General features: G+C 39.9%; 1 protein-coding gene across 2 annotated transcripts in view; it reads right to left on the bottom strand.

The window, feature by feature from the left end:
* Nucleotides 1–5,303: 5,303 nt before the first annotated feature.
* The window catches only part of LOC116463572 (U3 small nucleolar RNA-associated protein 18 homolog), a 35,212-nt gene continuing 16,354 nt past the window's right edge, over nt 5,304–24,161 (bottom strand). Inside the window, exons 7-14 of one of the 2 annotated variants that reach the window (XM_032146744.2) lie at nt 23,730–23,904; nt 21,022–21,122; nt 20,648–20,738; nt 16,235–16,358; nt 13,395–13,569; nt 7,571–7,713; nt 6,231–6,265; nt 5,304–5,458 (exon numbers count right to left, since the gene is read on the bottom strand). In XM_032146744.2, coding sequence (XP_032002635.1) covers nt 6,241–6,265; nt 7,571–7,713; nt 13,395–13,569; nt 16,235–16,358; nt 20,648–20,738; nt 21,022–21,122; nt 23,730–23,904 — 834 coding nt within the window. In that variant the 3' untranslated portion in view covers nt 5,304–5,458; nt 6,231–6,240. The remainder of the gene's footprint in view (nt 5,459–6,230; nt 6,266–7,570; nt 7,714–13,394; nt 13,570–16,234; nt 16,359–20,647; nt 20,739–21,021; nt 21,123–23,729; nt 23,905–24,161) is intronic. The other variant, XM_058434728.1, reaches the window with a different exon arrangement.

Raw genomic sequence — 24,161 nt, 5'->3', positions numbered from 1 at the left:
CCTGATGAACTAGAATAAACTTCTCTAACGATGTGAATCACCTAACCTGTGCTGCCCTTTGTTCAGTGGCAGAAATCAAAATCACAGCTTGAGCAAACTAAAATAATGATAGGAATCACATTTCACTCATGAGATTATGAACAACATCTAGTGGTGAACAAATACAATAAAGGGTAGAGGTACTATAGTAAAAGTCCATCCAGTTTACCATTGAAGACCAAAAAATATAGACAAGGAATTCCAACTGAGTCTTGCTAGATAAGCAATGTTTGAAAGGAAGCAAAGGAAAAAAGCAAGGGAGAAACATCAGCAAAACAAAGTCATGCAGGAGAGCAACAGCTTGGCTTATTCAGGGAAATTACAAGTAGCTCAAGATTTGTGCAGCCTCATAGGACTGAGAAAGCTGGATAGATGTGAAAAGGCCAAAATAACAGGTCTTTCTAAGAAGCTAAGGAGCTTGAACCTCATCTTGCAGCTGACCATAGTCAAAATGATTATAATGACGGTAACTAACATTCACTGAGAATGTGTTCTGGGCCAGGTGCTGTCACAACTAATCCTACAAGGCAGGTCTGTTTTTATGCCCTTTCTATGTATGGAGAAATTAAAGAGTGTTTGGGAGAGATGAGCTGTTGAAGAATTTTAAGCATAGCATGTTAACATTTGCATTCTTAAAACACATCTCTGTATATACTACAGATGAAATAATACATCTTGCCTTTGCTTCAAAATAAACCAGAGTTTGTGGGTAAGGATATAAAGATTTCCACAACCTGATAGTTGTTGAATCTGGGTGATGCATACTATTATACTAATCTCTCTCTTTTTTTTTTTTGAGATGGAATCTCTGGTCGCCCAGGCTGGAGTATAATAGCGCAATCTCAGCTCATAGCAACCTCCGCCTCCCAGGTTCAAGTGATTCTCCTGCCTCAGCCTCCCAAGTAGCTGAGATTACAGGCGCACACCACCACACCCAGCTAATTTTTGTATTTTTTAGTAGAGATGGGGTCTCGCCATGTTGGCCAGGCTGGTCTCGAACTCCTGACCTCAGGTGATCCACCCAGCTCAGCCTCCCAAAGTGCTGGGATTACAGGTGTGAGCTACCACGCATGGCCTCATCTTTTATATGTTTGAAGTTTCCCATAATAAACGTTTAAAATATTCTCTGGCTATAATGTGGGCATCCAATTGAAAAGCAGGAAGTGGGAAGTAATAAAACCAGTTAACGGATAGTTTAATAAGTGAAAGCTGATGAGAGCTGGGGAAGTGGCGGTATGCTAGAGAAAACAATCTTTTTTATTAAATTTTTAATTTTTGTGGGTACATAGTAGGTGTATATATTTATGGGGTAGATATTTTGATACAGGCATGCAACGTGTAAGAATTACATCATGGGGCTGAGCACGGTGGCTCACGCCTGTAATCCCAGCACTTTGGGAGGCCGAGGTGGGTGGATCACCTGAGGTCAGGAGTTCGAGACCAGTCTGACCCATATGGTAAAACCCCATCTCTACTAAAAATACATGTGGTGGGGGCGCCTATAATCCCAGCTACTCGGGAGGCTGAGGCAGGAGGATCACTTGAACCTGGGAGACGGAGGTTGTAGTGAGCCGAGATTGTGCCACTGCACTCCAGCCTGGGCAACAGAGCAAGACTCTGTCTCAAAAAAAAAAAAAAAAAATCATGGAAAATGGGGTATCAATCCCCTCAAGTTTTTATCTTTTGTTACAATCCAATTACTCTTATTTTAGAATGTACAATTAAGTTATTACTGACTATAGTCACTTTGTTGTGCTATTAAATACTAGGTCTTACTAATTACAGAGAAAAACTGGAAAAATATTGCTTTGAACTAGTCTTTGTGGGGGGGGGGGGTTAGGGTAGAGAAAAATCTCAAGTTTGAAGTCAGTCTAAAGTACCTAGCTTATGTGATAGCTAATAGAGAAGCTTTAACATTATAGGGAACATAAAAAGAGAGTTTGGGAACAGTGGAGGATAGGGTGTGGAAATGTGTCAAGTTTGGCATGGCAGCCAGGCACCTAGGCCAGTGGTCCTTTAATAAGAAATGTACGTTGAGGTGAGAACGGTGGCTCACGTCTATAATCCCAGCACTTTGGGAAGTTGAGGCAGGCAAACTGCTTGAGCCCAGGAGTTCCAAGACCAGCCTGGGCAATATGGAGAAACCCTATCTCTACTAAAAATATAAAAATTAGATGGGCGTGGTGGGGTGCCTCTGTAGTACCAGCTACTCGGGAGGCTGAGGTGGGAGGATCACTTGAACCTCGGAGATCGAGGCTGCAGTGAGTCATGATCATGCCACTGTACTCCAGCCTGGGTGACAGAGCAAGACCGTCTCAAAAGAAAAAAAAGAAATGTACATTGAATGTACCCCCAATATAAACATATGTTTATGGCCGGGTGCAGTGGCTCACACCTGTAATCCCAGCACTTTGGGAGGCTGAGGCAGGTGGATCACCTGAGGTCAAGAGTTCGAGACCAGCCTGGCCAACATGGCGAAACCCCGTCTCTACTAAAAATACAAAAATTTAGCTGGGCGTGGTGGCGGATGCCTGTTATCCCAGCTACTCTGGAGGCTGAGGCAGGAGAATCTCTTGAACCCGGGAGGCAGAGGTTGCAGTGAGCCGAGATCACAACATTGCACTCCAGCTGGGTAACGAGCGAAACTCCGTCTCAAAAATAAAAACAAAACAAAAAAAAATCTGTTTCTAAGTTATCTCTATGATCTACAGTATGAATACATTATGTAACAAAAATACTTTTTTTTTTTTTGAGACAGAGTGTCACTGTGTTGCCAGGCTGGAGTGCAGTGGCACGAACTTGGCTCACTGTAACCTCCGCCTCCCGGGTTCAAGTGATTCTCCTGCCTCAGCCTCCCGAGTAACTGGGACAAAAATACTTTTTACACAGCATAGAAGTTCTAGTATTTCCTTTCCACAATCTAAAGGGCTGTATCTCATACCCTTAGAGTATGCAAACCCTGCTTTGTGGACCACTGATCTATGTCAAAATGATGGCTTTGGGACCAAGATGTTCAATCTCTTGAAACTTCAATTTACTTTCCTGTAAAATGACAATGTTATTTTCCTCACAGAGGAACGAGGATTATATGAGATTCTATGTATATATTACTGATGTCAGCACAATTACAGCACCAGGGGGTCGGAAACGCTATCCACATCCCCACAGCCTACCTTCTCCGCAAGCCTCTTGCGCCAGCCTCCATTTCCTCCAGTTTAAAATAAAAGAATGGAAAATGCTTTGTTTCTTGTGTAATGACTTTGCAGATGCATTTAAGTATCATCCCAAGCAGCTTAAGAACTCTTCAAAGCTGTGAGCCAGCACCTGACTTCATGGGCATTTGCTTGCCTCCATCCCATCCTCAAACTGGAGGTGCAGATATGCCTACAAACCCTTCAGCTGGTCAGCTTGTAACAACAGGTTACATATCTGCACCAGAAACACACACATACACACACATTTAACGTCCATTGGTAAGGCAAATGACTTTTCACCTGTACTTTGTTTAAACAGAGGAAACGTCTTCATAAGACTAATCATTCTTCGGTTCACTAATTATTAGTGAGGATGTGGGGGAGAGATGAATGGGATACATCAAAGATTTCAATTTGTCGATTTATCACTCAAAGTATACCCAAGTACATCCTGTGTGGCTCTGGATGACAAAATATCACCTCACAGCTCAAGATGGTTCCCCCCCAAAACAGAGACATGAGCCACTTTCATGCTGTCACAGCAACTGCCAAAAGAGCATCTATAAAGAATTTCATGGCTATGGATCTCATTTCCTTGAAGAATTAGCTTGGCACTGGTTACAAGGAGATGCAATGAAAGTCTGACTCAAATCCCTAACTCTCATTGAGGGGGAAAAAAAATTAAACATTAAAATACAAAACACAGGATTAGTAGCATCTCTGTCTGTAGAACAAATAGCACATCTATCTACTTGGAGATTAGAACTGGATTCTTTATTCTGCTCCTAGTAGTGTATAAAAATGATCTAGAGAGTTTAACAAAGAACAGTTAAAATTTAGGCTCTGCTTCCATCATTTTCTGTAGGATAAGTTCCTATAAATTGTCCCACTTCTGGGAACTGAAAACCATACGCAAAATAAGCACATACAAGGCTTGGTGTCCATTTCTGAAACGATTTAGCTGAAGCTAAGGACAAGGGGACAGCAAAAAGCTCCAAAAGCCTTGCCTTCAACTATTCATGTGATACAATGCTGCCCTCTGGCAATGGGAGAGAGAAATAGCACTAACAAGACCACTGGTTTCAGGAATTCGAGGTTTTAGCATTAATAGTATTTACTATGGAGAAAGTTGCTGAAAAAGGAGGAAGTAGGGGAAGAGTCTCCACAATTACATTGCAACAGTCCATCTCAACAGAAAACGTTCTTTTAGAAAGACGCTGGGATAAATTAACACAACCCATACCTATTGCACTGCTCTATGTCCTATGTCCTCTCCAGCTGACCCAGGAGAGCCTTGAAGACACGAAGGGACTCTCCACTAACCTGGAACCTATTACTTCACTGGGCAGAGCTACTTTCTGTTGCTGAAAAAACTCCCTCCTCCGCCCTGACTTCTCTCTTCCATGTTTTAGTAGAGGGTGGGGCTGAAAGCTATCAGTCCTAACTTGATACTTCTCATAACACCCGCCCAAGCCCTTTAATACTTCCTAAATGCACGATATAGTGTCAGTTCTTCCTGAGAAATGTAAGGACTGGTCTCAAGCAAGGTTATATTATGGTAAGAGAACTATGGAGCCAGCTGTCAACCTTGAAATACAAATTAAACATTTAAGTTGGCATAATGAACATTTCCAGGAAGGGCAGTGGCTAATAATCTGTAGGACGAGGCTACCAGGTTTACTATGTGGCTCCTCTTCAAATGACAATGACAAAGATTTGAAGTAATAAGCCCAGAAAAGCCTTTTCATTTCCAAAATCACCTTTCCTGGAAGACGTGGAAGTTCCAACTTCACTACGTGAGATTTCACTGCTCTCATACCGAGCCGACTGACCTCCACAGCTCAAGAGACTACCTGTTAGCTGATCCCCTAAAGCATGGAGATCTATTCAGGAAGGGGGATCTATTCAGGAAGAGATCTATGCATCAGGGTTAGCTGTACGAGAAGTATGAGAAAATCTGCTTATATTATTTTTGGCTACAGACAGGTGTTCCCAATTTCTCATGTTTAGTCTTACATGCATCCAAGTTTGTGTGTGTGTGTTGGGGGTGGAGGGAAGAACCAGATACACTTATTTTCAAACAAAAGCTGCCACATGTTTATTAAGACATTACTGGCTCTTAAGCACAGCTGGATCTATAAATCATTTTCCATATATTATGACACATTCAGGAAAGTTTCTGAGACGATATATCAAGACAGGCTTCTCTTGTGACTCAACTGGACCTGAGGAAAGAACAAAAGAAATTACATACCTGATTTATAGCTGCTGGTCATCAACAAACACGTACTGGCAATGTAATCTTTAGAGACAGGATAGCTAAACTGCTTTCCCCTCCTTGCTAAAGCTTTGCCCAAAATGCCTGTTCCTTTAAAAATCCTTTGTCCTAATTAAATCTATCAGCATTCTCAAAGTCCCTCAACATTCATCTCTGAGGAGACCAAACAGTCGACTGTGATGAAGACGCCAATTGCAAAGCTCCATCTCAGAACCACCACATCTCAGGCCCGAAAGGACACCATGAGAAGGGAAGGATGTTCTACGGTTTTAAATATTGGGCAGCAGAACTAATGGCCAGCCCCATTATCTAGCTCTGTGAAACAGGGCAAGTTGCTAATCTCTCAAGAAACATATATATAATAAGAGGATTTAAGCTCATACACGCTATAGCTATATCTGAAAACCCATCTCTCTGTGTTATTAAGTCCTTTGTGGATTAAACATGTTCAGTAATTACAATTTTGATGAGAATTATTGAATGCAACATTAGAGATCAGACCTCAGAATAACCGAGCCAGATTGTGATTTGGGATAAGAAAGGAAGGTTCAACTTCAGCTAGACAGTTCCTGATCTACTTCCATCCCACCCCTCTAAATAAAGATGCAGTAACCTAGGGGTAGAGAAACAAAGCTCAGCTAATGTGCTGCTTCCACCAACTGGCAACAATGGGTGTAATCTTAAAACCTGCAGAATTTGTAAGAAAAGGGCTTTCTTACTTCAGTCTCTTTAGAAGTCTGAGTAATGGTGCAACCTGGAAAAGTAAAAAATAAGTCATCTAAACAACTTTGTAATTACCCACAGTGTTTTCAATTAGATCACAGAATGGCACTTAGGAAGATTTTAGTGGGAAAAATATGTAATCACAATCATTCACACCAGGCAGTTAGGTTCAGACTCCTCAATCTGACATTCTGGAGGATCTGAACGCCTCATATTTTAGATAACATGAGTAAGCTTCCTCCAAAGTTTCACATGGGGGGTCTATGAAATACCTGATCACACATAATCAATAAAAATATCATCAGTCAATTCCAGTCACTGGTATAGCTAGAAACAGTCTCATTCTAAAGAGCAATGCTCTGGTGAAAAATCTAATGGCCTTTGGGTCTTAGAGAAAAGAAAATTTCAGTTATAAAAATACCAAAGGATTTGGAAGAAAATTCTAAGTGCAATAAGAATCTGCATCCTTTTATAAAATACAAACTGAAACAGAACCACTCCAAATCTGATCTGAAATGAGACTGATGAAATTATCCTGGTATAACCTGTTTTCCTTTCAAAGTAAGTAGAACTGTAAACCACATTATTGTCTGGTATATTCTCCTTTCACAACTATTTCCTCAAAACCAATTTACATTCCTCCTTTTCTCCACTCCAGATTTTAGTCCATTTTGAAAGCAGGAATTCCCTAAAGCATACAAACATAAACACAGGGTTCTATGTAGCATTCACTACCAACACAAGGAGCAAGGAAAGAGGGCTGTGATTTACATCACAAGTTTTCTACTGAAAGCTCTTTAGTTCTCCCTAAAGATCCACCTTGTCACCTGTATCTTCTAGCAATGATGCAATTAGGTTTTGTTTGTTCCTGTTTTATAGCCAAGTATGCTGGGTACAGAAAAGAACCTGGACAGCACATATAAGTTTTGGTTATCTCTGTGGTTAACGCCCTTATTTATAGCTTACAGCTACAGGGAAAGAAACACCTTTTAAAAAGAAATCAATTAAATCTAGTGGAGTAAACTGAATTATTAAATCAGCAAAAGCTAATCTAAACATAAGGCACCAAGAAAGTGGAAATATTATTAAAGTGGCTAATTTTTCCCCATTTGACATTCTCCAAATAGTGCTTTCCAAAAAATATATATATTCCCCAAGTGAACTTTCCTGCTAGTGACATTTTATGGTAGAAAATTACCCAAAGTAAGATAATGAAGATGACAGTCAAGATAAACAGACTACTATTAACTGTAGAATTAGGAATATATAGCATCTCTTCATACTGTCAGAAGTAGTTTATAGGTATCTCTGACTTTTAAACATAAATAATACCTACCTATACATCAGGGCCTTGCCCTTTTCATTCCCCAAGGCAAAGTATCCACTTCTGGGAGAAAAATCCATGGTATGAACATGAGAAATATTCTTATTTTTAATGACTGGGAAGTTTGAAAATACTGTACAGGAAGGAAGATGAACCTGCAGGAGACAATAAAAAGCTTTAAAGTGTAGCAACTGGGAGCTCATGTTTCTTAAGTTGTAATCTTCATTCTCTTTCTGCTGAAACATAAAGCGCATTTTGATTGTAGCACACAAGAAAGTACAGTCTATTAGTGCAGCAAAGTGTTCCAAAATTAAGTTTGATCTTTCTTTTTTTATTACTTTATTTTTATAGTTAAGAGATACAACTGCAGTTTTGCTACATGAATTGCTTGCACAGTGGTGAAGTCTGGGCTCTTAAGTGTCACCATCACTCCAAGGGTGGACAGCGGTGTCCAATCTTTTGGCTTCCCTGGGCCACAACGGAAGAAGAATTGTCTTGGGCCACACATAAAATACACTAACACTAACGACAGGTGATGAGCTTAAAAAAAAAAAAAAAAAAAAAAAAAAAAAAAAAACTCATGTTTTAAGAAAGTTTACAAATTAGTGTTGGGCCACAATCAAACGGTCCTGGGCCATGAGTTAGACAAGCTTGATGTACCCTGTACCCATCAGATAATTACTTATCCCCTACACCTCTCCCATGCTCCCACCCTTCCAAGTCTACAATGCCTATTATTCTACTCTCTGTGTCCATGTGTACACACTATAAAATTTGATCTTTAATGTGTTATTAACTGAGCAGAAAAGGAAAGACAAAAAAGCGTCAGTACAGCATCTAGCATGATGCCTCAGAGATTCATATGTTTGCTGAATGAATAAATTAATGAATAAACTAAAGCAAAAAGTACCCACTCTAGCTTAATGACCACAGTAAAGATTACTAAAATCTGATCACAGGGAAAAGAGATTTTAAACATGAAGATTCATCTGGTTAGTTAAATGGTGAAAAAAACTAAACATTATAAAGTCTGATTTTACATAACTGAAGCCGAGGCAAAGTCATACCACATATTCTACTATCATAAAATTGCCATTTTGTACTTTCAATTTTCAACTATTGTATATACTCTTTGCCTTTTACAATTTCTCCTCGAAGAGGGCTGAATCATGAAAATCTAACTCCAAGTGAAACTGTTCTGATTTAGAGGGAGCCAAAAGCTCACCTCAAAGCCAGACAGAAGTATGAGGAGGAACACACACAGTCTCTTTCTCCAGAGTCTACTGCCTAAGTTCAGGAGAGTTGAGACAGGTCCTCACCCAATTTGTAGATGAATAAAACCCAGGTGTGGAAGCAGTTACCTTTAGGCCACAATTGTAACAACGCTCACTTTCAGATGTTCTCTAGCTCTCCCAAGAGATATAGCAGCTTCATGTTCAAATACATACAACCGTTATCATTCAGCTGGGCAGTTAGTCATCCTCCACACTTTTAGGTCAGACTTTATACCATCAATCAAAGTGATTTTCACAGGCAAGTGCTGGGTAAAAACCACTGATACATACACCTATTAAACTGGTTTCAGTCAGTCACCTATTAGGCCAAATTCTGATACATACTTACTGACCATTTTGTCAAGAAAATACTGTTTACGGTGAATCTCCAAGCCACATTCAATTATTTTCAACTTTGCCAGAAGGCAGGTTCTGCCTGCACAGCGTGGCATCAACGTGAAGGCGATGGTGCTAATGAGAAATGGTCTTGACCCATTAAAGCTAAGAAGTTGGCAGTACCCCAATTTGGTCTTCACTTCTAAGTTCTTAAATACCACTCTCTATACAGGTTCCTCGAGAAATTACTTTTAAGTATATATATTTTTTCAAGCACTTAGTAAAAAAGCAGAATCCTGTTTTACAGAGAGAAGCCACAACATGGACATTGCAAAATTTATTTACATTTAATTTGGGAAGGCAGATATTATATAAATTTGTGATAAGTACCTTGGCTTAACTGTGTTTCGCTTGGGTTATTGTAAGTTTGCATCCTTCAAGCATGCCCCAACTATGAACAGATGATCCAAAGCATCAGGAAAGCAGATGATCAGGAAAAAAACATTTGCTGCAAGGGCTGAGGACAAAGCTGTTCTACCTCTGCCTTTTGTTCCCACCCTACTCACCTGATACTGTGAAACTGCCTCAGGCATTCGCTCACCAACTTTCCTGGAATGACTTTGAAGTTTGGGGAGCTGGTTTTCTGACTCTTCCTCATCAAAATACACTAGAACCAATCTTTCTATCTGAATGACTTTTTTCTTTTCTTTTTTTTTTTTTTTTTTTTTGAGCTCAAGTCTCACTCACTCTGTTGCCCAGGCTGGAGTACAGTGGCGCGATCTCAGCTCCCTGCAACCTCCGCCTCTTGGGGGCAAGCAATTTTTCTGTCTCAGCCTCCTGAGTAGCCGGGATTACAGGTGTGGGCCACCACACCCAGCTAATTTTTGTATTTTTAGTAGAAATGGGGTTTCACCATGTTGGCCAGGCTGGTCTCGAACTCCTGGCCTCAAGTGATCCTCTCACCTTGGCCTCTCAAAGTGCTGGGATTAAGGTGTGGGCCACTGCAGTAGTAATAGTAGTATCTCTGCTACTGACTTGGAATATCGGGAAAAGGAGGGGGATTGTTTACAATGTACTCCTAAGAGATCAATAGCATCTACCTGCAAAATTCCCCAGTGTAATCTCTCAATGCATTGGTGAATCTTCCCTCAGGCCAATGATCTCACCTGATTAAAACTATGCTGTGCTCTGACATCTATTTATAGCCCCCATTTTAAAAGCTATAATTGAACTATTAATTATGAAAAATGCCTATAAAGATCCAACTTCTTTAACTCCTGGCCTCAGGTGATCCGTCTGCCTCGGCCTCACAAAGTGCTGGGATTACAGGCGTGAGCCACCGCAGCCGGCTTTCTAATACCATTTCTATCACGACAGTGAAGTGTCCAGATATCAAAATTCAACAAGTAAAAGCTCGCTCATCCTTGATTTAATGGGTAGAAAGTTCCAAGACATTCTACTATATCCAAAATTGTTGATGTAACAGGAATTTGACTTCTGAGTCTCCTACTATTCCAACAGCCTAAATTCACAGTGCTTTGTAATGGGACGACAAAACCATCTGGATCATTATAAGGAATTGATTGCATTTAACAATGCTAACAATGTTTTACCAAGGCATTATGGAGCTGCTATGCCTTCTTTCCATTAGATATTATGGTTGACTACCATTTAAAAACTATGATTTAGCTTTTACTAATGAATTCCTTGTGTGATTTTGCCACAATAAAAAAAAATATAAATGCTGTCATGATCACTGAAGCAAACAATGCAGAACTATTATGTGTCTTGCAGAATATATTATGTCAACAGGAGATAGATGCCATGGTTTTCTAAAACAATTTACTACCATTAAAATGACAAAAGGTTAATATTACTAGTATACCACTCCCATTAGGGAGCAGGGATTTTAAAGCTGACTTGAATTAGAACCTTCTCATTTATCAAATGATTCATTCAACAGGATAGCAATAAAATGCTATGCTGTATTTTTCACACTCTTTTTCCAGCAAACCATTTTGTTGTTGTTGTTTTTGAGACAGAGTTTTACTCTGTCACCCAGGCTGGAGTGCAGAGGCACGATCTCAGCTCACTGCAACCTCCACCTTCCAGGCTCAAGCGATTCTCCTGCCTCAGCCTCCTCAGTAGCTGGGTTTACAGGAGCCCACCACAATGCACAATGCCCAGCTAATATTTGTAATTTTAGTAGAGATGGGGTTTCACCACGTTGGCCAGGCTGGTCTTAAACTCCTGACCTCAAGTGATCCACCCACCTCAGCCTCCCAAAGTGCTGGGATTACAGGTCTGAGCCACCGCACCCAGCGCAACAAAACATTTCTTAAGGAAATCATATGCAGAATCCCAATATATACCACAAACAACCACACTGCTCTACACAATACAAGTAAGGAGCTTAGCCTCCTCCTTGCCCTACATGCCATATAAAGCCCTGTGTAGAATCTAGGGCTCTGTGGAATTCAGCCAGAAAACCAATGAACTACTAGAAAAAAATGTGGAATCTAAATCACAATTCTGCCCTTTGTTAACTGTTTACTTCGGTTAAGTTAATCCTCTGAAGAACTGTTATTTGGCTCAAACTTTTTGTAGAACTCTTCGTAAATCTTTGTAAACAATATATTCTAATACAAAGCTGATGGCAGATGCAAGGCTTTTTGCCAAGTAAGCACAATAAAAATAACACACTTTGTAAAGTGCGTACAATCTGGTAGTACACACATAGCAGCAAACGTAATTCTGCTATTCAAAGTTCTATGCCTTCTGTGTATCTGGTGCCTTGAGCAAAAAATTGTTAAATCAATGAGGAAATTGGTTCTGCCTGAAGAGTAGGAAACCTCACAGAGATGGGGTGACACTGAAAGTGAGCTCTGATGTTGGGCAGAAAAGCGTTTACATAGGCCTGAGGCTGCTATCCTTAGAAAGTTCTGGGCTGGGCGCGGCGGCTCACTCCTGTAATCCAGCACTTTGGGAGCCCGAGGCAGGCGGACCATGAGGTCAGGAGTTCGAGACCAGCCTGACCAAAATGGTGAAACCCCGTCTCTACTAAAAAAAAAAAAAAAAAAAAAATGAGCTGGGCGTGGTGGCGCATGCCTATAATCCCAGCTACTCAGGAGGCTGAGGCAGAAGAATTGCTTGAACCCAGGAGGCGGAGGTTGCAGTGAGCAGAGATCGCACCACTGCACTCCAGCCTGGGCAACAGAGCGAGACTCGGTCTCAAAAAAAAAAAAACCAGAAAGGTCTGCTTACAAGGATGGCCACTGCATGGTGTCGGAGAACTTGACTAGCACACAGTTCCTACACTAGCATGAAACTTTCCCTAAATGATATGGGTAGCTCACTGTGCCTAAACTGTTTGCACAAACAATGTGGTTTATGCTAAACATCTTTTCTTCTGGGAATCTAGAATTTTGGTACATGCTAGGCAGAGGGTACCTATATGAAGTCCCAATAAAAACCTTCCGCAATGAGTCTCTAATGAGCTTCCCAGGTAGAAAACACTTAACACATGTTGTTACAACTCATTATTGGAGGAATTAAACTGTCCTGTGTGACTCTACTAGAAGAGGACTCTTAGAAGGTTTCCTCCTGACTTTACTCCATGTATCTTTTCCCTTTGCTGATTTTGCTTTGTATCCTTTTCACCGCAATACATTTTAGCCATGAGTTCAATGAACATATGCAGAGTCCTGGAAGTCGTCTCTAGTTAGCCACCAAACCTGGAGGTGGTCCTGCAGATTCCTGACACAAAGGGTATATTCACAGGTACTACCTAGCTATTTAAATTACAATACTTTTATACAATTTAATTTTCAAGTTCAACTTACTTTCAAAACCCGAGAATTGCCTCTATTCTGTTAAAACAGGCCTTAAAAAGGTAAATGAAGAAAGAAAATTGTGAAGGAACGAAGTGTCTGCCTTAAATATAGTCCTTAACATTAATACTAAAAGAAACCTCTGAAAATGAGGACCACTTTAGGAATGGTGAGAATGGACAGCAAAGCTTTACTGAAAGAACTGACGTGATCAAATGTGGTGGCTACTGTGCACCCTTCCAACAACCACCCCAAAAGCTACAATACTAATAATTCCTACATCGAAAGAAGCCACTGTTTTAAAAATAATTCAACGTTCTCCTTTCCTGTTACTCTTACATGTTTTCAACTTAAATTTAAAAATTAACAATAATAAAGGGGTAATGAAATATTTACCAATCTGACTGCTTCTTTCATTTTTTCTGAAGCAATTGCCAAGATTTCTGTAGTAGGATTGAAGGTCAGAGAAGTAACACCTGTAACCAAGTTCATTATAGCTTTTATTGGCTTTGGGTTTGTTTCTTGGAGACAAGAATCTTGATTGTATATATTTACCACTCCACAATTAGAACTACAAAGAGAAAAGGGATTAAAATAGATTAAAAAACAAGTAAAAGGGCTTTCACAACCTAAGTGAATATAGATTTAACCCCACAAACTGGTATTTACAGAAATCATGTTACAAAGAGACCAGCTATCACCACTATAGCCACAGATGTCCTATAGAACCTCCAACCAAACAGGTTGAAAACAGAATTCAAATTCTCCCCCTTCTGTTGACTTCTTGAAGGTTAAACTTTACTGACTCTTCTTGCATCCTGTTTCCTTCACAGTCACCTCTTTCTCCACTGATTCTTGTCCCCAGGATTCTATTTCCAACCTACTTCTAGTGTCTCATTCATCTCATTTACTCCCACAGACCACCTATCACCCACCACATCCAAATCAGTGCCTTTAGTCCTAATTATGCACTGCATTCCTAACGGTTTGTGGGGGTGGCCACATGCATATTATCTCTTCTAACACCATCACCCGTCCTCCCCTCCTTCCGCCTCCCTTCAATGACAATTCCACTCCTCTGGTTGCACAGGCCTGGAACCTGAGAATGTGAATACTTCTCTCCCACTCCCCATCTTCTAAGCACTTACCAAATACATTACAAACGTCCTTTGCCTATTACCCTATTGCCATTCCTACTGTCCTGGTGACTCATTACCTGATGCCTGCCTATTGCTGCAGTGACCTCAAGGCTCATCTCCCTGTCCTTTCTTCCTCTTCTAAAAGCTTAAAGATTTGCTTAAGATTCTTTGAGAATAACTTTAAGATTCTAAAGACCTAAATGGTCTTTGGCCAAGCACATGAGAAATCAATTACACTGAAGAGCAATTAAAATTAAATGAGTTTAAGCTACTAGTATTAGATTCTTTCCTATACAGGCCCTTCAAAGGGGGCTAATAAAAAGTGATACAAAAAAGAGAGGGCAAGGAAGACTGGCTTCACAAATCCGAGTGAAGATAATTTTTGTGCAGTTTTTCTTGCCCCACATAGAGGCAAATGCAGTTCTTACAACTACTTATAATGGACACAGGAAGGGGAACATCACACACTGGGGCCTGTTGTGGGGTGGGGGGAGGGGGGAGGAACAGCATTAGGAGATATACCTAATGCTAAATGACGAGTTAATGGGTGCAGCACACCAACATGGCACACGGATACATATGTAACAAACCTGCACATTGTGCACATGTACCCTAAAACTTAAAAGTATAATAAAAAAAATTTAAAAACTACTTACAATGAGTTTAAACAGCAGTCTTCATTTTAAAGGAGCTTTATTCCCAGAAGATCTGCTACTCATGAATTGCTGCCATAGCGCACACTACCCTGGTAAATGCTTGGCTTGTGCTGAGATGTCCCTCGCTACAGGCTTGGCACGGGTATGGGTAGGAAAGGAAGGGACCGTCATCAGGGCACTCTCCCTCCAAGGGATCTGTTACTGTCTTACTGCCTAAGGTAGATGGCCTGGTCTCCAAGCTCCACAGCCTAGTTCTACTTGCCTTTCCTCCCAAACTCCAATCTGCAAACGGTGGTAGGGACATATATACAAGCAGTTTCCCCAGTTTTAATCTGGAAGGAGAGAGTGAACAAAGAGTAGAGAGTATGCTAAGTTTCTGGACAACAGGACCCCTTGACTTCCCATCCCAGGGAGGATTTGACTGAAATCATTTCATGGCTCAATTGTGTTTAGTCTAAGAAAATCATAAAAGCCTACTTCTTGAAGTTACAGAATTATGGGTGCTAATTAGTAGTTTAGTAAGGTAGCTCAGAATTACTGCAAAGTATCCAATGCCTCATCCTCCCACCCTGCATCTTCAGAATCAAGTAGAACACAGCCATCTTTTCCCCAGTGTAATAACCATTTTTTCAGTAATAGCAGAATAAAATGTGTTCTAGATAATATTTTTAAAGTTTCTACAATACTAACAAATGGTATTTCCTAGAAACATGTTTTTTATTTATACCCCCAGCTGGATAAAGCAAAAATGCTTTAGGTATCTTTAAGATTTAAACCCAAAGTTACTTATTCTATCTCCCCATCAATGACAAGAAGCTGAAAATAATTATAGGAAAACTTGATGTGAGCAAACAGGTATTTTAAATAGGAAAAAATACAATGATATAAGGTAGCGCCAGCATTTTCTTTGCTAAAAAGGTGTTCAACTGCAATTATAGTAATCCCTCCTTATCTGCAGGACATATGTTCCAAGACCCCCAGTGGATGCCTCAAACTGTGGATTACTGAACCCTATGTGTACTGTGTTTTCTCCTATACACGCATCTCTATAAAAAAGTTTAATTTATAAATCAGGCATAGTAACAAACTAACATAACTAATAATAAAACAGAACAATTATAACAATATATCCTAATAAAAGTTACGTGAATGTGGTCTCTTGCTCTCAAAATACCTTACACAGATTTCAGATTGTGATTAACCACAGGTAACTAAAACCACAAACAGTGAAACTGCAGATAAGGGGGGAACTACTGTAATATTATTATTCAACACTGCACAAAGAAGATAAAATGAAAAAAGCTCAGCTGGGTTGACCAATTTCATATTACTGAATAGTTTATAAAGAGAACTACTCATGCACTATCTAGTATATTCAATTCCTCAACATATTCTCATTAGCACAATGTGATTAAGGTTACAAGAACCTCTCTTTACTTACCCGCAGGCAACATACTGCCCATTCCTAGACGTGGCAATGCTTAATCCATATAAACTGCCTTCATCAACAAATCTGTTAAGGCACTTCCTTGAGTTCACATCCCAAACATAAACTTCTCCATCCCCTGAATAAAAGAGCGAAAAAAAGAGTTGTTAATTTTGCTTTAAACTTAAAACGCAAGTAAACTGGCCACTCTCAGTCCCTCTTAACAGTACAGGAGACTACAAATACAGACCTATTATAACCCTCCTAGTTCTGGAAAACTGGACTAAGAATATTTCTTTTTCCTTTTTTCCTTTTTTTTTTTCAGACGCAGTTTTGCTCGTCGCCCAGGCTGGAGTGTAACTGCGCCATCTCGGCACACTGCAACCTCCTTCTCCCGGGTTCAAGCGATTCTCCTGCCTCAGCCTCCCAAGTAGCTGAGATTACAGGTTTGTGCCACCACGTCCAGCTAATTTTTGTATTTTTAGTAGAGACAAGGGTTTCACCATGCTGGCCAGGCTGGTCTCGAACTCTTGACCTCAGGTGATCCACCTGCCTTGGCCTCCCAAAGTGCTGGGATTACAGGTGTGAGCCACCATGCCCGGCCTAATAATTTTCTTGTATACATTCACATATACAGAAGAAAACTGCATCAGTTAGTCATTAATAGACAGTACCTTTAGGTTTACAGGAAAAAATCACAAGCTGTTGGTTTGAGTTGAACTTTTAGAAAAAGCTTCTAAGTTCCACTCAGATAAATTATTGGAGCAAAAATCTGAAGCAAAACAAAACACCACTCACTAGCATAACTCTTCCAACATCTATCAACAGGTATTAGACTACCTAATAGGCAAGGTTAGTGATTTAGATATCAAACTGTTAATGATGATGGAAGAGGCAGAAGTGAAAAATGAACAGATCCAGAACATGGGAATTTACAATTAAGAAGACACACACAATTTATCTATTACCAAGTTATTTAAATGATTAAAAAACGCTAAACACAAGCTTACGAATAAGCACAAATAGTTTACTGTAATGACCCTATATCCATCTCAAAAGTGGATCCTCACTATTTTACCTCTTCCTTTTTCTAGTACCTCAATATCCTTCCTTGTAGGATATTGCTCTAAAGTTCACCCTTCCATATGTACTCTTATTCTCCCAATGAGAATTCAGTGAATCTCAGTTTCAACTCCCTAACAAATAAAATGTTCCAGGCTAGAGTAAGGGTGCAGATTAAGCAGTAGTAAAACATATTTGGGAAAACTGAATAGGATCAAATTTTAAAACCTTTGCCTTATATGTTTGCCTGTACATTGCTATAATAAAGGAAAGTGTTTAAAGATGAGTCTCTCAGTAGACTAAAATGGGAAGAAATCAAAAGCAAGAACATCTAGAAAGCAAGTGCATGAAATGGTCATGAGTTGATGACTTATGGCAAAAAAGGCAACAAAGAATCCATGAGATGGCCAGGCATGGTGGCTCATGCCTGTAATCCCAGCACTTTGGGAGGCTGAGGCAGGAGAATTGCTGGAACCCAGGAGGCAGAGGCTGCAGTAAGCCGAGATCGCGCCACTGCACTCCAGCCTGGGCAACACGACAAGACTCAGTCTCAAAAAAAAAAAAAAAAAAAAAGAAGTGGCTGGGCGCGGTGGCTCACGCCTGTAATCCTAGCACTTTGGGAGGCCGAGGCAGGTGGATTGCCTGAGCTCAGGAGTTCGAGACCAGCCTGGCCAACACAGGGAAACTCTGTCTCTACTAAAATACAAAAAATTAGCTGGGCATGGCGGTATGCGCCTGTAATTCCAGCTACTCAGGAGGCTGAGGCAGGAGAATTGCTAGAACTTGGGAGGCAGAGGTTGCAGTGAGCCGAGATCGTGCCACTGCACTCCAGCCTAAGCAACAGAGTGAGACTCTGTCTCAAAAAAAAAAAAAAAAAAAAAAGAAAAAGAAGAAAAGGAGGAAGAAGGGGAGAGAGAGGAAGAGAACCATCAAAATTTCAAAATTACCCCTAACTTACCAAGGCTCAACTTTTTATTTCCCCTTCCCTGCTTTCTTAGGACCTTATGATAAATTAGATCTCCACAGCCATGACCAAATTTGTAAATACACTACATCTGCATCCAATTCATATATCAAATTTCAGTACCTCTGCTGACCAACCCTCCCCACCTCTTTTCCCTCCCCAGCCTCTTCTCCCTCCCCCACCTCTTCTCCCTCCCCAACTCTCTCTCTCCCAGGGCCAAGGGCCATTTCATCAGGAATATTACTCTGAACTAATTCTTTCTTTCCTTCCTTCCTTCCATCTTTCCTTCCTTCCTTCCTTCCCTCCCTCCTTCCTCTTTCTCTTCTTTTTCTTTCTTCTCACAAAAACTAGTATAACATAGAAAATATAGCTGCTCCTGGCCTTATATTCATTGATTAAAAACATACAAATGTAAATAACCTTGTGAAAGTCTGATTCTAGGATAAAAACAAAACAAAAATTAATGTTAATGCTAAAATTAATCCTTTTAAAAGTTAAAAAATAATTTTAATTAATGCTATTAATTTTATTAATGTTATATTACCAAATGCTCCTAGCTGAGGTCAAATAAAAATTATGCTAAAAAGCTTTACAGAGGTTGCTGACTACTACTCACAGAGCAGAACCACTTGAAAGCCTCCCACTACCAAACACAGCATTAGCTATACTAAGATTATGTAGCTGTCCCAAGGGATGGCCCCCATGGTCCTTTGGGATAGAGAATAAGAGTTAAGAAGACTTGGGCAAGTCAAAAAGAAGAGCAGGACAATGCAGGTTAATCAAAAGAGCTACAGAAATGTCAGAAAGGACAATAATGTAGAAAATTTAACACACTATGGAAGTCAAGAGAGTACTGCTACAAAGGCTGATGATTTTAAGTAACTTTCAAAAAGAAAGTCAGAAAACCTTCAAATGAATCATCTTTTTTAAAATAATATCTGCCTTATCTTTTTAAGAAAGGTAGGACTACTTATTTAAAATTATGCCTTTTAAGATAATTGTAGATTCACATACACTGCAAGGAATAATACAGAAAACACAGTGTACTCTTTACTTTCCCAGTTTCCCCCCAATGTTAACATTTTGCATAACTACAGGACAACATTACAACCAGGATAGTGACACTGATACAGTCAAGACACAAAACTTCCCATCACCACAAGGACCCTCCTGGTGCTCTTTTATAGCCACCTCCACTTCTCTCCTGCCCTCAAATCCTCCTTAAACCCTCACAACCACTCATCTATTCTCTATTTCTACGATTTCGTCATTTCAAGAATGTTACTATAAATGAAACTGTAGTGGAAGTTTTTCCTTTGCCCCCTGAAGGTTTCCTGAAAACCAAGTGACAAAAGATAGAACAGGGGAAAAAAGGCATGTAAAGTTTTATTTTAATTTTCATAGCGTGGGGAATCATAGGAGAATGATTTACCCCTGAATAATCTTTTAAATCAGCATTATCTTCCCATTCTTTCCCCAAACATGTTAAAACTGCATGTTAAATTGTTAGCCCTCCACTATTATTAATGAGAAGGCAATGGCAACAAAAATGAATTCTAAAAATGAATCTGATTTTCTAGCTAAAAAGAAATTTTAAAACCAAACACAACTTTTTGTTAAATTTATATATATAAACATATATAAATATATATCTTTTTATATATATATAAATATATATCTTTTTATATATATATACATATATATATATATATAGAGAGAGAGAGAGAGAGAGACACGTGATCTCAGCTCAGTGCAGCCTCTGTCTCCCAGGTTCAAGTGATTCTCTGCCTCAGCCTCCCAACTAGCTGGGATTACAGGCAAGTGCCAGCATGCCTGGCTACTTTTTGTATTTTTAGCAGAGACAGGGTCTTACCATGTTGGCCAGGCTGGCCTTAAAACTCCTGACCTCAAATGATCCACTCGCCTCAGCCTCCCAAAGTGCTGGGATTACAGGAGTAAGCTACGGCGCCTGGTCCTAGGTTTGTGTGTTTTTTTTTTGTTTTTTTTTTTTTTTGTTTGAGACAGTCTTGCTCTGTCGCCCAGGACAGATGGCTAAAAAAAAATTTTTTTATTGAGATGGAGTCTCGTTCTGTCCCCCAGGCTGAAGTGCAGTGGCCCAATCACAGCTCACTGCAACCTCTGCCTCCCAGGTTCAAGAGAGTCTCTCACCTCAGCCTCTCAAGTAGCTGGGACTACAGGCCCATGCCACCATGCCCAGCTACTTTATTTTTAGTAGAGACGGAGTTTTACCATCTTGGCCAGGCTGGTCTTGAACCGCTGACCTCAAGTGATCTGCCTGCCTCTGCCTCCCAAAGTGGTGAGATTACAGATGTGAGCCACGCGCCTGGCCCAAAATTTAAAATGTAAAAATATCCTTGGCTTCTTTCATGTTGTTGTCTTACCCGAAGAGACGTATACTTTCCTACTATCTGAAGAGAACGTGGATGCTGCAACCCTTCCATTAATTTTCATGCTTCCAATCAGTTCTTTGGTCTAAAACAATACATATTATTTATCAGACTGTTGGAAAGTATACAGAAGAATCACACAATGTACAGTAAAAACAACCTAGCTCTCTATTTTCTAGCACCTACTCAACTTTATTTTTCCCTGTAATCAAAAGGTCTCCCCCAACTGCCCACAACTTCTCTCCAAGTCCCACCTGTGCTCCGCTACTTGGAGATGCAGATTTAAGGACACACCGAGTTAGTGTGCAAGACTATCCCTATACTAGTGTCTTGTGGGAGAAGAATAAGTAGCAATAATAATGCTTTACCTTCATTGCTAGCAAATGCAAATATCCAGCAATGCCATTTATGAGCAAGAAGGACCCATCTGGGGAGACTTCAAAGCTCCTCACTATCTTCTCTTTCAAACCTAAAATAGGAAATGAAGCAATTAAATAAAGTTTTATATAGTTTTCAATAAAACTATCATCTATTGACAAATGAGTTTCTTACTTTTTAAAATATGTAACTGGCTCAAATTAAACAAAACCCTGGCTCAGACCCTGAGTAAGTCTAAACGCAGGCATCACTGAGTTTGACCCAAACATAAGGTCACTACAAAGCACTTAGCAAACTTCTCTTCTTTGTCCTGGTTAGCATTCACAATTTTAACTGCAGGCCAGAGACTCAGCTCTCCAAACAGTAAACATATCAACTAATTTTCCAAATATACGCAGTAATACCTCTAATTAACTCAAAGGATAAATTATCCTTCTTTGTCACAAAGTTCATTACCAGAAGGGAAATACACTGTCACTAGAGACAGCCAGAAACATAAAAACATATATAAACTAGCTGCTGGCCACTTACTAAGCAGCTCATGATGGACAGGAATCTCATCTTTAACTTTGTGAGTCAAAAAAAAAAAAAAAAAAAACCCCAAAACTTTCACAATATGTCAGTTTACTTAAGGACTGACTAGCTTCTCTGGATGTGACACATGTAACCAAATCATATGAGAGCTAGGTATATACAGTCAAACTTACTTACAAAAGGACATGTCTCTTTTTCCATGACTGAAAAGTTCATATTGACTATACAGGGGACTCCTCCTGATATCAAAATGCTTAGAGAGCCAAGTTACTCATTAAAAAGTTACCTAACAGGATGCATCAGAATGCATACAACTGGCTACCTCCAAGGAAGGAAAGTAGGTAGCCAGGGAGACAGAGCAGAGGAGAGTTTTCACTACCCATTCATTTCTACATAGTAGATTTTTAACACCGTGTGAATATATTGCCTAGTCAAAAATACATGTCTATATTTTTAAAATTTTAAGTTACTAAGTTGAAATATTAATTAGAGAAAAACAACTTACAAAAATCTGTTTAAGGACCCCTGTTCCACTACAGGAAAACAGAAATTAAGGCTACTTTCCACTACTACAAACCGGACATCCCACTCTAGTCCTGTCTCCCAAAGACACATCTTAGTTCCCTTGCTTGGACTCATGCTCCCCAATATTATTTCAGACACATATTATATTTCCAATCACTGGGGTTACTTCTGCTGATGACTAGTCTCCTTACTATGAAAGGCACTCCACTATGCCTATTAAGAGTAATTTTAATCCCAATTTCTGAATAAACCGTATGTACTGACTAAAGTATACTGAAGTAGTTTCAAACATAAAGAAAATACCATTACGTGATGAGGTAGGACAGGAGGCTTGTTCTAACACCATGTGAAGCTACAACTGGAAACACCTACAGACCTAATCCTAACAGCACAGCATCAGGCGGTGGAAATGTGAAAATAGAAAAAGGAGAAATACTGGGAAGGAAAGATCAATGCCATGTCTTCAAAGCAGTTGGTGACTGGACACACACTCCTGCACACCTAGCAGATCCATGGTAAAGATCACTAACTGTATCTTGGCCAACGCATGGCGTGCTTTCTCTCAAGAGGATGCAAGACAAGGAGACTCCAGAATCCATTACTTTTGATTAGTGAGGTCCATGGACCACAGTATCACCATCACCTGAGAGAATCAGAAATGCAGACTCAACCCACCTAAGACCTACAGAATCAGAATCTGTAGCTTAATGAGATCCCCAGGTGATTCACGTGCACATTTACTTCTGAGAAGCTCTGCCTTAGAGTAAACCAAGGATCTACTCCGAAAGGATCAAAGTGTCAGGAACACAGGAAAGAAAAGATTGGAAATGCTAAAGATACACATCATAAATGTTTCTAAAGTTGACCCCATCCACTTTCAACCACTAGTAGAAAAATGGTTGCACAGAGCTACTCTTGTCCTTTCCAGCCACATGCATGTGCAGTTTAATAGGGAAGGCACCAGTGAGCTGTGCCATACGCCAACACTACCTCCTGAGATTAGCCAGACAACCTCATTAGAAGCGCTTTGGTTCCCAAAGGATGCATGAAGGTGTCGGTGTATTTTGGGGTATAAAGGAGTAGGGAAATATAGGAAAAGAATGGGTATGGTAGAGGGCAGATAAATTTTCACCTCCTAAAAAAGCATTATTTTTTAAGCAGTTCATTCTCTAAAATACAGAAGTACCCAAAAACAGTGCTTTATTTCCTTTAAATATAAATCAAAATTTTATTATAACTAACACTAAAACTACAGAGTATCCAAGTTTCCTGAAGATCAGAGAGGTGAAACAGTTTGTCCAAAGAAATGGAATCCTGGTCTTCTAGCTCCATGGCTCATGCTTTTTCTGCTGCATCAACTGCTAACTTTACAGCCAAATATTTGCAATTGCTTGTCTGGTGTAGGGAGAATATATACTTCCAAATTATGATCATTCCGTAAGTGTTCAATAAAAAAGTTCACTGGTTTCATTCAAATGTGTTATCTCAAAAGCACAGACATTTTCCAAACACTATACTTAAAGAAATTCTTATTTTTAAGAACCCTATGGAGTGAAAAAAGTGTTGTAAACATTGTTACATAAACTCACCTTGGGGGCGGGGGGGATGACTGGTTGTGTGCGTTCAACAGAAATCTTACCTCTCACTTGATGCACAGGAATTAACTTTCCAGCTAGCATGTCATAGACATAAAGAACCTTGCTGTGGGTACTCGTGGCTAAAACTTCTTCCCCATTAGCACTAAAACAAGCCTTAAAGATTGGAAACCTTTCCAAATAGATGCTCTGGATTTTAGGATTTGTTTTCCCATCAACCTATAAAGAAGTACAAAATGGTTCTTTTGATTATTTCCATGGACCCTGTATCCTGGTAGTACATACTTTTCACTACAAGTGTTCATTTAAAAATACATACCCAAGGGGCTGAAGGCTGACTTAAGCAGCCACGGCCAGTGATTTAATCAACCATGTCTGTGTTAAGAGGCCTTCATAAAAAAGCTTAACAGAAGGGATTCAGGGAGCTTCCGGGTTGCTGAACACATGGAGGCGCTGGGGAGGTGGCGTGCCCTGAG

Source organism: Hylobates moloch, unplaced genomic scaffold (assembly GCF_009828535.3).
Source record: "Hylobates moloch isolate HMO894 unplaced genomic scaffold, HMol_V3 SCAFFOLD_42, whole genome shotgun sequence".
NCBI lineage: Eukaryota > Metazoa > Chordata > Mammalia > Primates > Hylobatidae > Hylobates > Hylobates moloch.
Note: the sequence above shows the minus strand (reverse complement) of the source record. Positions and strands in the feature narration are given on the sequence as shown.